This window comes from Pristiophorus japonicus, chromosome 12 (assembly GCF_044704955.1).
Source record: "Pristiophorus japonicus isolate sPriJap1 chromosome 12, sPriJap1.hap1, whole genome shotgun sequence".
Taxonomy (NCBI): Eukaryota; Metazoa; Chordata; class Chondrichthyes; family Pristiophoridae; genus Pristiophorus; species Pristiophorus japonicus.
The window spans coordinates 23,639,503-23,655,149 of NC_091988.1; the positions used below are offsets into that span (position 1 = coordinate 23,639,503).

Consider the following 15,647-nt stretch of genomic DNA (forward strand, 5'->3'; position numbering starts at 1 on the left):
GTACAGAAAGTAAAATAAAGAGAGGGAAAGAAAAATTGGATTAAGGGAGAGAAAAAAAAAAGAGACAGAAAATAATATTTTTAAAAATGTTACATTTTTTTTAATCTTCAACAATTAAAACCTGATGGAATGAAACTAGTTGCAACTGCAATAAAAAATAACTTTCAGTATTAATTTTGTCATAATTTTCAGTGCCAGAGAGATTGATTGGCAATAATTAACACTCATCACGTCCTTAAAAAGTAACTTAGACTGAAATGGACGAATTAATTTTCTGTGGTGAGTTTAGTTTGTACCTATTACACAAATACAGCAACTTCACGCCGCTCAATGCATTTCAATGGTGATCCAGGCAGCGAAATATCGTTTTTGTGAAGCTAACGTGGAGCATTGCATCTTGGACAGCAATATTTGGATGTTTGTGTTTAACTGCACGTCTTCCCATCGTCTGAAGTTGCTGTTCCATTTTCCCAAAAATAATGGTGACTGCTATTTGCCTCATTTTTATTTTAACAGCAAATTGGGGTCTATTTGAAAACATAGCCTAAGAAATGCACTTTGTGTGTCGTTATGCTGACATAAGATTATTAAGTGCGTATTTTGGAAATCCTGCAGCTGATTTTAAGGGTTATCAACTGGTTTACATTGCCTAATCAATGTTTTTGGTCACAGATGCTAGAGATTACTTTGAATACATTCACACACGCACTTTGCAATCATTAACACAATACCATAGTACCATACATTAAAAAGACAGAAAGGAATCATAGTCGCTTTGTGCTTTAATAACTACAGCTTACGCCAAAGGATCTAGCATAATATATTAACTGTTTTACACACATACAGATGCAGTCTACAACCACTGTTTCATTAGTGTAAGAACACAGTGACACTACACTGCAGGCAGGAACATAACTTACTGTACCAAGGAATAACTGGGAGAAATAGTTGTGGCAAGTTGTAAAAGCTGGTTGTATTTACGTTCATTAAAAAGTTAAGCATTTTCCATAGTAAAGATCTTTGCAGTATTTTAGGCTTGTCTGATGCAGTTTTTCACTGCTATAGTAAATTAAAAGATACAGTACAAAAACACACCTGCAAGCTGAAAAAAATCACATTTACACCTCTTTACTTATAAATAATGCACAAAGTAAATAAAATAAATCTTACATTCAACAAACAAGTAAAGATTTTTGAACAAATTACAATTAAAAAAAAAATGAGCATACAAATGCAAATTCCATTTTACTGTAATACCTGTAGCTACAGCATAAAAAACATTGTTGCTCTACTAACATCACATAAGGGTGAGATCTTAGTGCTTGTAATTAACACCACACTAAAGTAGGCCACGTAGTGTATAAGCTGTAACAATTTCATGCACAAGCTATTATTAAATACACACAATGCAATATTTAGTAGTCACACAAGGGCCACTTACTTATTTCTCACCAAAAAGCAAAAAGATTAGTTCAATTCTACCTCTATTTGCTCAGACAGAATCTACCACAAATGGCAGGAACAAACAGCATATAAGCAAAACACGGTTTGTGCATTTCAACAATTTTACAGGTTTTAACATTTCAATACAACATAAAAACGACAACAACCATGGAGGTATTTTATAAAATAATATTTACTTATGGTAACCATCAATACTTACATCACTATGTTAATATTTGAACACCTGGACATTATTATTAACAAGTGATTGAAATCACATCCACTTTCTACTGATATTTCTCATTACCAATATCACAGAAATACTCAATGCCATATTATGAATCGACTCTAACTGAAAGCTTGGTGCTATGGAGATCTTAGACAAAAGGTGCACATATGCCGGATATGGAACAGGTTACATTTGATTGGTAAAAGAGGTTGGGGGATTCTGGCCATAACCACCCTGACTGTATCCTCCAATCTGGCCATAGGAAGCTTGTTGCCCATAACCTGGTTGCTGTCCATAACCTTGTTGGTTGTATCCAGTTGTTTGACCATAACTTTCTTGATCGGGTGGACCCTGGTTGTAGGGTTGGTTTAAGCCACTTGGCGCAGGCTGCTTTTCCATGGTACTTTGAGAGTGTCGTTGGCCTGAAGTGTGCCAGCCAGTCTCCTTGAACACAAACCAAATATTTCCAGCCCACAGAATAAAGTTAAGAAATCCAAAGACCTATGGAAGTGAGAAAATGTTAAATTTGTACATGTTTTATTTTCAATATAAATTAAATTTTTTTTGTAATCTTAAGCTAATAATCATTGCGGTTCGGAAGAAGGCTGAACTAAACAAGTCGAACCTAAGAAGCAAAGCACTTAAGATAGTTTTAGAACTGGCACGAATATGAATAGACAATGGTCGATGGGAATGGGTTGCTACTATGTTCATGGCAGAAACTAAATTGTCATTATAACTCTTAAAAAAAGACTTGCATTTATATAGCACCTTTAACAACCTTAGGATGTCCCAAAGCGTTAAAAGACAATATCACGAAGTGTAGTCACTGTTGTAATGTAGGAAACATGGCAGCCAATTTGCACACAGCAAGCTCCCACAAACAGCAACGTGATAATGACCAGATAATCTGTTTTTAGTGATATGATTGAGGGATAAATATTGGCCAAGACACTGGGGATAATTCCACTGTTCTCCTTCTAAATAGTGCCCCGGAATCTTTCACATCCACCTGGGAAAGCAGACCTGGCTTCGGTTTAACGTCTCTTCTGAAAGGCGGCACCTCTGACAGTGCAGCACTCCTTCAGCACTGCAATGGAGTGTCAGCCTAGATTTTTGTGCTCAAGTCTCTGAAGTGATGAAACTGTAAGCAAGTTATCTGAGTTGCTCTCACAAGTGTCACAAGTACCATCTCACTCTACCCCTCCTAATAAAATCCCCCAAATGTCATTATTCCAAAGTTCAAAGCGCTGGATTTGTATTTCGGCCACCGTGCTTGGTACTCGTGATTGCCAGTTAATTTACAAAGAATTTCTTGCTTGTAAGAATGAAACTGAAGATTAAAAGGATTTTAAAAATCAACACAGCAAGAATTTAATATGCACACACACACATATATATATATATATAACATTTTCTTTGTTTTTAATTATCTATTATAATTTTCTTAACAGTAAATCTCTAGCACTCTAATTCTAAAATAAATAATTATTTGAAAAAACAGAACCAGTCTTCCTTGACTGTGTACATTTGTGATTCCAAGTGTGTCTGAATAGCTCCAGCACCTGTAATTGCTATTATTATGCCATCAACAAAATCAGACCTTGTAAGACAATCCAAAAAAACATGCAGGACGGCAGGAAAACAGTGATGTCTTTAGAAAATTCCTCCTGATATGTACATACAGTAGGTGTTATGTGACCTTTAGAACCATTCAACATACTGCTTAACAAGCAGAAATGACAAATACAATTTCAGCTCTCAGCGTAATTATCTTTAGGAACTGAATTAACATGTAATTAATCATTATCATTTCCACCACATCCCGACACCAAATTCTAGCTGTCTTGTTATTCAGTCAAGAATGCAAGCAGTAATTTTGGGTACCTAATATTAAAGTTAATTTCTGATGTGTAACTCTATGAGGTATTGGAATTATAGGAATATACAGCTTTGAGAGGACTATATACAGGATATTATTCTATTTTTGATGATCTTTATTTCAGTGCGGAAGAACCATGATTCACGAATCCCATAGGCATGGGTCTTATTTTCCCATCAGTTGAATAAACCTAGTAATGCATTACTGTCATCTGATACAGTATTCATTCTATGTGCATTATTGGAAGAAAATGTTAGAACAAAAACAAGTGCAGCATTGAGAGTTCCCATAAATGCCATGCCATTTGTATATTATAATCTCTAATGGTTGTTTCTATGACATTATTGGTGACCTGTATCCTGATAGTTTTAGATATGCAAGAGTTAATGATTATTTTCACTAGTGTGAACTCTAATTGTAAAGAAAATGCACAAATCACAATCGGAAACCGGGTGGAAGGAGAGTTAAAATGGAGTGGCACTATTTGCTGCTCCATTCCCCAGCGGATTAAACCCTGCAGTTTCTTTGCTGACGGTTGAGGTGCCCACCTGACTCAAGCAGGAGCCTCTTTAATATATGTTGATAAGTGTTCCATGACATACATGTCTAACATGCAGTACTGGATGTGCAGACATCTCCTCCAACTAAATATTGAGGTGAAATACTGAATCTTTGGAATTCCCTGCCCCAAATGGCTGTGGATGCTGAATTGTTGAGTATATTCAAGGCTGAGATAGATAGATCTTTGGACTCTAGGGGAATCAAGGGATATGGAGATCGGACAGGAAAGTGGAGTCGACATCGAAGATCAACCAAGGTCTTAGTTATCATATATTCAACCAGCATTGTAACCCATGTATAATCTGACCTAAGCTGTACACCGTGAGAACACTGACCACTAGGTGGGAGACACTCCTAACCTGGGCCTTCAGGTATTCCTTAGCACCCACCTTCATCACTTGAGTGCTAAGGAATAAAGGACAGGTCACAGACTGACCTTGTCTCAAGCATGGGCCTCGTGTGCATTTATACTGTATAGTAAGGACGTATCAATGGCGACGAGAAACTGGGATTTAAGCCACGCAAGCATGGCCACTAGCAGAACAGACGAGAGGTACTGTGTGAAGGAATGGTTAGGACAGAGATTCAACATTGTTAAAGCAGCACACAGTTCTCCAGGCAGACAAGGGCAGTCGGGCATGCCCCAACATGTAGTCGAACCCAGAGGGGGAGTTCGACAGAGACAATGGCAAGCTGAACGGCGATTCACGCCATTGCAAGGGACAATGCGGCCAGTAATGGGGCCATCAACACCTGTTAATGGCGCACTCAAGGACAGTCACAGGGACAGTCAGGGACGATCGACTGGCAAGGGACCTTTTGTTTCCAACAGCAGCTCATTTTGGAGGCGTGGAGGCACACACTCAGCCGGAGTTTGCAGAGATGAGCAAAATACCTGCAGAAATTGCAGAAATGAACGCTGGGGGAAATCGCTGGAAGCTGAAGTTCAGCGAGTTCATGTGGAGCACGTATAGAGTTCATACACCAGGACGCCACCGATAATGATGAAAGTGCTCCTCAATGGCATCCCAGTATCAATGGAGCTAGATACGGGGGCCAGCCAGTCCCTGATGGGTATCAAACAGTTCAAAAGGTTGTGAGCGTCCAAGGCCAGGAGGCCAAAATTATCGCCGATTGACGCACAGCTACGGACTTACACAAAGCAGATCGTTCCGGTGCTAGGCAGAGCCACGGTAGTCATGACCCACAAAGATTCGGAGAACAGGTTGCCACTCTGGATTGTCCCAGGGGACAGTCCCGCACTGCTGGGGAGGAGTTGGCTTGCTGTCATGAACTGGAAATGGGGCGATGTCAATGCAATTTCCTCTGTGGAGCGAGTATCATGCTCACAGATCCTGGACAAATTTGACTCATTATTTCAACCCGGCATCGGCACTTTCATGGGGGCCAAGGTAGTGATTCACAGAAACCCGGACGCCAGGCCAGTACACCACAAGGCCAGAGCGGTGCTGTACATGATGCGGGAAAAGATAGAAGGCGAATTGGACCGCCTGCTGAGGGAAGGCATCATCTCGCTAGTCGAATTCAGTGACTGGGCGAGCCCGATCGTGACGGTGCTCAAGGCGGATGGGTCGGTCAGGATATGTGGTGATTACAAGGCCACCATCAATCGGGTGTCACTCCAAGACCAGTACCCACTACTGAGAGCGGAGGACCTCTTTGCGACGCTATCCGGTGGCAAACTTTTTCAAAATTGGACCTGACCTCAGCTTACATGACCCAGGAGCTGGCGAGTGAGTCGAAGAAGCTGACCACCATCACGACACACAAGGGGTTGTTTGAGTACAACAGATGTCCGTTCGGGATTCGCTCGGCCGCCGCGATCTTCCAACGAAATATGGAAAGCCTCCTCAAGTCAATTCCATGGAAGGTGGTTTTTCAGGTCGACATCCTCATCACAGGTTACGATACTGAAGAACACCTCGACAACCTGGAGGAGGTGCTACGCAGACTGGACCGGGTAGGGCTGCGACTGAAAAAGGCGAAGTGCGTCTTCCTAGCTCCAGAGGTAGAATTCCTGGGGATGAGAGTAGCAGCAGACGGGATCAGCCCCACTGCGTCCAAGACGGAAGCGATCCAGAGAGCACCCAGACCCCGTAACACGACGGAGCTGCGTTCGTTCCTGAGGCTCACGAACTATTTTGGTAACTTTCTTCCCAAATTGAGCACGCTGCTAGAGCTGCTACACGTGCTCCTACGCAAAGGTCGCAATTGGGTCTGGGGGGACAGCCAGGAAAGGGCTTTTAATAGAGCACGCAATTTGTTATGTTCCAACACTCTGTTAACACTATACGACCCATGTGAGAAACTTGTGTTAACGTGCGATGCATCGTCCTATGGTGTCGGGTGTGTGTTGCAGCATGTCAATGTCAAGGGTCAGTTACAGCCGGTAGCTTATGCCTCCAGGAGTCTGTCCCCGGCAGAAAGGGGTTACGGGATGGTAGAAAAGGAGGCGCTCGCATGTCTATATGCGGTAAAGAAAATGCACCAGTACCTGTTTGGCAGGAAATTTGAGCTTGAGACAGATCACAAACCCCTAACATCCCTTTTGGCCGACAACAAGGCCATAAATGCAAACGCATCGGCCCGCATACAGAGGTGGGCACTCACGTTAGCCGCCTATGACTATACAATTCGGCACAGATCGGGCACTGAAAACTGCGCCGATGCACTCAGCAGGCTCCCACTAGCCACCACTGAGGGGGCTACCGAGCATGCTGCTGAGATGGTCATGGCTGTTGAAGCTTTCGGAAGCGAAGGCTCACCCGTGACAGCCCGTCAGATTAAAGTCTGGACAAATAGAGACCCGCTATTATCTCTCGTCAAGAAATGTATCCTGAATGGGGACTGGGCAGCCACGTACAGGGCATGCCCTGAGGAATTTAAACCATTTCACAGGCGCAGGGATGAATTCTCGATTCAGGCCGATTGCCTACTGTGGAGAAACCGCGTAGTCATGCCCCAGATGGGCAGCGAGGTGTTCATCAGAGAACTCCACAATGGGCACCTGGGCATTGTCATGATGAAGGCAATTGCCAGGTCACACGTTTGGTGGCCAGGAATAGACGCAGATCTGGAACTTTGTGTTCACAGGTGCAACATGTGTGCCCAGCTAGGCAATGCGCTCAGGGAAGCCCCCCTTAGCCCCTGGCCATGGTCCGCCAAGCCTTGGTCACGCATCCATGTGGATTACGCAGGTCCTTTAATGGGAAAAATGTTTTTGGTTGTAGTAGACGCCTACTCCAAATGGACCGAGTGTGACATTTTAAATTCAAGCACATCCTCTGCCACGGTAGAAAATCTACGGGCAATGTTCGCCGCCCACGGTCTACCGGACGTCTTGATCAGTGACAATGGCCCGTGCTTCACAAGCACTGAATTCCAGGACTTCATGGCAGGCAATGGAATTAACCATGTCAGAACGGCACCGTTCAAGCCGGCCTCAAACGGCCAGGAAGAACGAGCAGTGCAGATAATCGAACAGGGGATGCTCAGAATCCAAGGGGGTTCCCTACAAAGGCACTTATCACCCCTCCTGTTGGCCTATAGATCCCGACCACACTCGCTCACAGGGGTTCCACCCGCAGAGCTGCTAATGAAAAGGACGCTCAAAACCCAGCTATCCCTTATACACCCCACCATGAATGAAATTGTCGAGAGCAGACGCCAGCCACAATATGACTACCATGACAGGAATGCGAGGGCGCGATGTATTGATGTAAATGATCCTGTTTTTGTCCTCAACTGCGCTGCAGGGCCCAAATGGCTCGCAGGCACTGTGATTGCCAAAGAGGGAAATAGGATTCTGGTAGTTAAACTTACCAATGGACAAATCTGCCGCAAACACATAGATCAAACAAAAAGGAGGTTCAGCAACCCCATAGAAGAAGCAGAGGAAGAACACGATGTAGAGTTCACTCCACCACAGGTGACCGAACACCGGAACCAAAGGGAGGAGAGCCCAGTCACTGTGGGCAGTCCGGACAGGCCTGAGGCACCGCAAACAGCAGACACTCAGGCCAGCGCCCAACAACCGGAGCCCCAACTCAGGCGCTCTACAAGAAAGCGTAAACCACCAGAGAGACTCAACCTGTGATCCCAATAAGACTTTGGGAGGGAGGTGATGTCATGTATTCAACCAGCATTGTAACCCATGTATAATCTGACCTAAGTTGTGCACTGTGAGAACAATGACCACTAGGTGGGAGACACTCCTAACCTGGACCTTCAGGTATAAAAGGGGAAGCTCCACCCACCTTCATCACTTGAGTGCTAAGGAATAAAGGACAGGTTACAGACTGACCTTCTCTCAAGCATGGGCCTCGTGTGCATTTATACTGTATAGTAAGGATGTATCATTAGTGAATGGCAGAGCAGACTTGAGCAGCCATGTGGCCTACTCCTGCTCCTAATTTTCATGTTCTTATTCTAAGACCGAAGCCATTGTCTTCGGTTCCTGCCACAAACTCCGTTCCCTAGCCACTGACACCATCCCTCTCCCTGGTCACTGTCTGAAGCTGAACCAGACCATTTGCTTCCTTGACATTCCATTTGACCTCGAGATGAGCTTCTGAACACCATATCTGCTCCATCACCAAAACTACCGACTTCCACCTCTGTAACACCGCCCGTGTCCGCCCTGCCTCAGCTCATCTGCTGAAACCCTCATCCATGTCAATGTTACCTCTAGACTTGACTATTCCAATGCTCACCTAGCTGGCCTCCCACATTCTATCCTCTGTATAATTGAGTGGATCTAAAACTCGGCTGCCCGTATCCTAACTCGCACCAAGTCCGATTCACCCATCACCCCTCTGCTTGCTGACCTACACTGGCTCCCGGACCGGCAACACATCGATTTAAAAATTGTTGTCCTTGTTTTCAAATCTCTCCATGGCCTCACCCCTCCCTTTTGCCATAACCTCCTACAGCCCAACAACCCTCTAAGATCTCTGCGCTCCTCCAATTCTGGCCTCTTGCACATCCCTGATATTAATTGCTCAACAATTGGCAGCCGTGCCTTCAGCTGCCAAGGCCCTAAGCTCTGGAATTCCCTCCCTAAAGCTCTCTGCCTCTCTACCAATGGCCCAAACACAGTATGTGCGAAACTTAACAATGAAAAAGCTGGTCCGAAGCTGCAAGGGACTGGCAGAAAGCTGCACAGATGCTTAGAGGGAACATTGCTCTCTACCTCTTTCTCCTTCTTTAAGACGTTTCTTAAAACCTACCTCTTCGACCAAGTTTTTGGTCACCAGTCCTAATATCTCCTTATGTGGCTCAGTGCCAAATTTTGTTAGTCAATGCTCCTGTGAAGCGCCTTGGGACATTTTACTACATTAAATGTGCTATGTAAATACAGGAGACCGCGATGGTTATCGGCACCCGGTTCATTGAAACCAGTCAGGGAAGAAGCGGAGAGTTATAACGGGTAAGTTTTAAACTTGTCTTTGTGGGTCCAAGAGGAGCAGTGATGAGAGTCTGGATTTCTGCTGCCCAGGACTCCTCTCCTCCCCACCCACGAGACTCTGCCGAACCCCTTCCCATGACGTGCCCGAGTGTCGACAGGTGGGCAGCTGCCTCTTTACTCCTGTTTCAGACAGGGAATCACATAATGTGACTGAAAGCTAATTATTAGCGAATGCAAGTTAATGTGGCCTCTGATACTTGTTTCTCTTTTGGCTTCTTCCTCTGTGCATCTACATTTTTAATTATTCTTGACTGTTTATTCATTAATTTTTCCCTGAGTTATGTTCTCTCGCTTCTATATATAATCTGTATTTTCTCCATTTTCCAGCCTGCCATTTAAAATAACCTATCACCACAAACAATTGATGTCACTCATTTCAAGGAAAATAAGATAGATCGGAATGGAAAATTGCAATAGGAAAGAACTGTTTTTGATTTACGCAGCATATTATGGATGCTTGCTGTGCTTTTGCACATTAAAGGAATTTCACAGATCTATTGTACTGTAATTTGAACTACCTCATTCTTTGGCTGGAGAATGTCCAATTCTTGACAGCAATTAAGAAATAATTTTCCTAGTAATTTGCAACTGTATACCATGAAAACTACCTGAAGTTGCAATAATACAATTTGAAATGAAGATAATTCAGCTGCTGCATGTTGGTTCCTTTCAGTATCCTGTAAACAAGTCCACCTGGACTACAGTCTTATAATGAACAATGACATCAAAGGTATTCAAACGCAGCAAGCATTTGCTGCACATGTCGCATTCATTTAATATTCTGATCTGTTCTGAACTTTGTCTGTTACCGCACTAGCTTATGTTGAAATATTAGCTGAGTTAATTAGAGTAGCAAGCAATTTCCTCTTCCATATTGCTCTGTACAGATTCAAGCCTACATCAGTGGTGACTAATCATTTCTGTAACTGCACCATTTTATGATAGTATCTAGACTGGTACATCATTTCTTGAAACTCTATCCAAGATTAGTTACTAACCAAGCAATTATTTCTACTTTCAAGAAAACGGTTTTTGATCAGATTGAACTAGTAAGACATCATGCCTCTTGACATTTGCACCCTTCCTTTCTTTGGGCACTGAAGAGCACAGCAGGCTCAAACTGTGCTGCACTGTTCAGGCCTCAGAGTGCCTGAATTTCATGGGTTGGGTCATTTGCAAGGCCCTGTCACACCCCTGGTACAAGCTGGTTCCCTGTCAGGGCCTTGTACCATGAAGCAGGGATGGAAACACAGGCACAGGTCTCTCAGGCCCGTGGATCCAGGACTGACTGACTCGAAGCCTTTTAGCTGCTGTGACTGCTGTTGGAGAACAGCAGCTCGAAGACCTCCGGCTCCAAAGATCTATTATAGTTGCAGCCCCAGATCCATCTCGGACAATGTAAAGGGTGCATATAATGGTTCCCCACTATCTTTTCCTTTCTGTGGCACATGGGAACTGAGGCATCCAGCTTGTAGGAATACTTGCAAAAGAAAAACTGCAGATCGTAGAGAATATTGCCCCCAAATTCTTTGGGGGTTCCACCGGTCCTCTGCCACAGAGTGGTAAGTTGAGGGTCCTTGCCTGCATGAAGTAAGTTCTCAAAGTCAGCTGTGCCATTGGAGCAGGAAAGAAAGAAGAACGAGTAACTTTAACTCCAACGGAAAACCAGCAGAACTTCCATCCGCCTCTTACAAGACAAATGATGACCAAGGGGTGCAGCCAAGAATGGGCCTTGCTAAGCTGGGAGTTCAGTTCCAGTGGAATCCAGCCTGGAGGTCGGTACGCTGAATGAGGGGAGCATTTGGGCCCCACTGATGGAGACTTTGGATCCTGAAGAAATAGGTCAGTTTTTGGAAAATTCTACAGATCAGCCCCAGAGATTAGGGGACCAAGGGGAACATGGTGGGGTCTGGAGGCCTGGGCTACTACCCCCTCTCACACACTCTCCAAGGATGGGCAGAGGCTGATGCTTCCATGACTATGGAACATATGAGTGCCAGAGATGCACCCAAAGTAATGCTTCTGCCCACTTACCCCATGCTAAGGAGATGCCCTTCCACTGACTCCATAAACACGATGGTGCCCTCCACTGGTGTCAGTACTGGAGGCCACCATTGGGTGCAATCCTGGCATAAGTGCTGGGATCATAACCTGAGGAATTTAGGGGTCTATCACTTTATGAATAATCTTACCATTAAAGTGACAAATGTACACTTGTGGTTCTATTTTGTATCGACAGCCCTTCATTTATTTCTATTCTCTTTAAATCATTCATCCATCCAATTTACTGCTATGCCCACCTTTCCCTACTGGCTCCCACACAATGCAATTCCTTGATCTTTGCTCCCAGGACACTGCCAGTGTTGTTCTGTGCACAACCACTAAGACCTGAATTTGATGAAGGCCTCCGCCTGCCCAAGTGCCGCCCAAAGGACCGCCGATGGCCGCCGAGGTCCCTGACGGTACTTTGGGTGGGGTTTTCATCGAAGAGGTGGTCCCTCGAAGGTCGGCAGGCGGCGAATGAGCGACTTACGCTGCCAATCTGGGCGGCAGCCGACGGGAACTCTTATTCTCGGCGGCAGAGGCGCTTGCCGCCCAAGTGCCACCGAGGATGGAGTCGGGCCCACGGAGGGTCGAAGAGCTGAAAAGCAAAAGCATAAAAAAAAATGTAAAAACCATCTGAAGACCTTCAGCGGACCCCATCCAGGTAAGTCGCTGTGAAAAAATTTTTTTTAAAAAGTTCACTAACCTTTTTATCAGGACCTTCCTACCTACCGTCGGGGACAGACCAGCCTCCAGCCAATGGCCCACCCCCATTCTGCCGCCAACTCCCGTCCGCACAAATCTGGCAGCTTGGCGGGCAGGAGGTCACTTACACCACTCGGCCGACCGCTGACGTCAGCGGGCGGTTCCTGGTGGTTCTCCCCTCGCCCGCTCCAGCCCACCTCGAAAGTGGCACTGGGCGGATCTTCACGAGGAATGTCGGCGGCAGTGGGCGGGAAGGTGATCAAATTCGGGCCCTTAAGAGTTGTGCAAAAATCACATCTAGTTACTCTTTGTACTGTCTTTCCTGCTCTAATGACACAGCTGAATTTGGGAAGTTACCTCATGGAGAGCTGCAGGCATGGACCCTCACCTTACCTCTCCGTGGCACAGGATGTTGGCACACCAAAATATCGCATCAACAAACTAGTCTTCGTTTCATATATCCATTAATACCAGTGCTCAACTTACAACGGATGTATTTAATCCTGACATTGCAGGCTCTCTGACAGGCAGGCATTTATTGCCCTGCTGTTTGCACGCTGACATTAGCAACAGCACTTCATCGGGATCTGTAGCGACCTTGACATCAGAGAGTCCTTTCGCCCAGGCAGATGATCCCACGAGCCACATGAATGAGAAGACCACAGTCACAATGAAATCCTGGGAAAAAAATGCAGACAATCATTTAAAAGTTGCATTAAGTCTCATAAAAGCACACAACCATTGCATATTGTCAAAAATAAAACTAAAATCCATTTATACTATAAACGTAGTGATATAAATAACTGTATAAATATAGTGTTTAGGATCCTTGTGCAGCCACTCCATTCCTGTGCAAAAACAGAGGAACGTTGGCCCCATAATCTCTTTCAGTCACTTGATCCTCGACTATTCAGTTTGCTTTTTTCCAGTTGCTATGGTGATTGTGGAAGATTCATGTTTGACCATGGAAACTGCAATGGCAGCAGAAGATGTGAACCTAAAAAGGCATAGGGTGGTTGGAGAAGAGAGATATAGAAAGAGAAAATGGAATTGATAAACAGTGAAAGATCACCCAACTAAAAGAGCTTACCACAAACCTGTAATGCAGTTTTAGGATTAGCATCTGTCGATAAACCACTTCTGCTTTATGCTTATGGCATATATCACCAGAACCACTTCATTGCATTCTTTTCATTCTAAACTAATTTAGTTAAGCACTGCTGGATTATAAACGAAAACATTGGGGTCAAGTTTCGTCCGGCCGCTAGAACGGTGCACATCGGAGAGGCCCGCCTAATTTATAGAACAAAAATTGCGCCAAATACTTACCTCGTGATTCTCCAATAGCTGTAGGCCCATTTCCACCTCGGCGCGGCGCAGCGGGAGCTGCTGGGGGCGGAGCTACAGCCCTGCGCCGAAAACAGTGCCAGCACCGCGCACGTCCTGTCTCCGGGGCGATGACCCTATCCCAGGCCGAAGGGACATCGCCCCTATCCCCGGCCGAGTGGCCTGCGCATCTTACCTCGGCGGCGGGGCCCACCCCCCCCCACCCCCGGCCCGGCCTCTCGCTGGGACAGGCCCCGCCCGAAGAGTCGGCGGCGGCAGCAGCAGCCCGGCATCATCATCTTCTCTCCACACCCCCCCCCATCTTCTCTCTCCCCCACCCCCCCATCTTCTCTCTTCCCCCACTCCCATCTTCTCTCTCCCCCACACCCCCATCTTCTCTCTCTCCCCCCCATCTTCTCTCTCCCCCACCCCCCCATCTTCTCTCTTCCCCCCCCATCTTCTCTCTCCCCCACCCCCCCATCTTCTCTCTTCCCCCCCCATCTCTCTCTACCCCACCCCCCCATCTTCTCTCTCCCCCCACCCGCCATCTTCTCTCTCCCCCACCCCCCATCTTCTCTCTCCCCCCCCCATCTTCTCTCTTCCCCCCCCATCTTCTCTCTTCCCCCCCCCATCTTCTCTCTCCCCCACCGCCCATCTTCTCTCTTCCCCCCCCATCTTCTCTCTTCCCCCACTCCCATCTTCTCCTCTCCCCCACCCCCCCATCTTCTTTCCCCCCCCCATCTTCTCTCTCCCCCCATCTTCTCTCTCCCCCCCATCTTCTCTCTCCCCCCCCCCCATCTTCTCTCTCCCCCCCCCATCTTCGCTCTCCCCCCCCATCTTCTCTCTCCCCCCCCATCCCCCCATCTTCTCTCTCCCCCACCCTCCCCCCATCTTCTCTCTTCCCCCACTCCCATCTTCTCTCTCCCCCCCCATCTTCTCTCTCCCCCACCCCCCATCTTCTCTCTCCCCCCCCATCTCCCCCCATCTTCTCTCTCTCCCCCACACCCCCCTCTTCTCTCTTCCCCACTCCCATCTTCTCTCTCCCCGCCACATCTTCTCTCTCTCCACACCCCCCCATCTTCTCTCTTCCCCCCCCCCATCTTCTCTCTTCCCCCACTCCCATCTTCTCTCCCCCCCCACATTTTCTTCTCTCCCCTCCCCCATCTTCTCTCTCTCCACACCCCCCATCTTCTCTCTCCCCCACCCCCCCATCTTCTCTCTCCCCCCCCATCTTCTCTCTCTCCCCCACTCCCATCTTCTCTCTCCCCCCCATCTTCTCTCTCCCCCCCCCACCCCCATCTTCTCTCTCCCCCCCCATCTTCTCTCTCCCCCACTCCCATCTTCTTCTCTCCCCACTCCCATCTTCTCTCTCCCCCACTCCCATCTTCTTCTCTCTCCCCCCCATCTTCTCTCTCCCTCACCCCCCCATCTTTCTCTCCCCCACTCCCATCTTCTCTCTCCCCCACCCCCCCCATCTTCTCTCTCCCCCTTCTCTCTCCCCCACTCCCATCTTCTTCTCTCCCCCCCCCCATCTTCTCTCTCGCCCTCCCCATCTTCTCTCTCCCCCCCATCTTCTTCTCTCCCCCCCCATCTTCTCTCTCCCCCACCCCCCCATCTTCTCTCTCCCTCCCTCACTCCCATCTTCTTCTCTCCCCCACTCCCATCTTCTCTCTCCCCCACTCCCATCTTCTCTCTCCCCCACTCCCATCTTCTTCTCTACCCCCCCACTCCCATCTTCTTCTCTCCCCCCCATCTTCTCTCTCCCCCACCCCCCCATCTTCTCTCTCCCCCACTCCCATCTTCTTCTCTCCCCCACTCCCCCATCTTCTCTCTCCCCCACTCCCATCTTCTTCTCTCCCCCCCATCTTCTCTCTCCCCCACTCCCCCATCTTCTCTCTCCCCACCCTCCCATCTTCTCTCTCCCCCACTCCCCCATCTTCTCTCTCCCCACCCTCCCATCTTCTCTCTCC

At 46.9% G+C, this 15,647-nt stretch overlaps 1 protein-coding gene across 1 annotated transcript in view; it reads right to left on the reverse strand.

The window, feature by feature from the left end:
• Positions 1 to 1,777: 1,777 nt before the first annotated feature.
• Positions 1,778 to 15,647, reverse strand: part of synpra (synaptoporin a) — a 556,851-nt gene continuing 542,981 nt past the window's right edge. Inside the window, exons 5-6 of the mRNA XM_070894759.1 lie at positions 12,838 to 13,029; positions 1,778 to 2,173 (exon numbers count right to left, since the gene is read on the reverse strand). Of these exons, the coding sequence (XP_070750860.1) occupies positions 1,859 to 2,173; positions 12,838 to 13,029 (507 nt within the window). The 3' untranslated portion in view covers positions 1,778 to 1,858. The remainder of the gene's footprint in view (positions 2,174 to 12,837; positions 13,030 to 15,647) is intronic.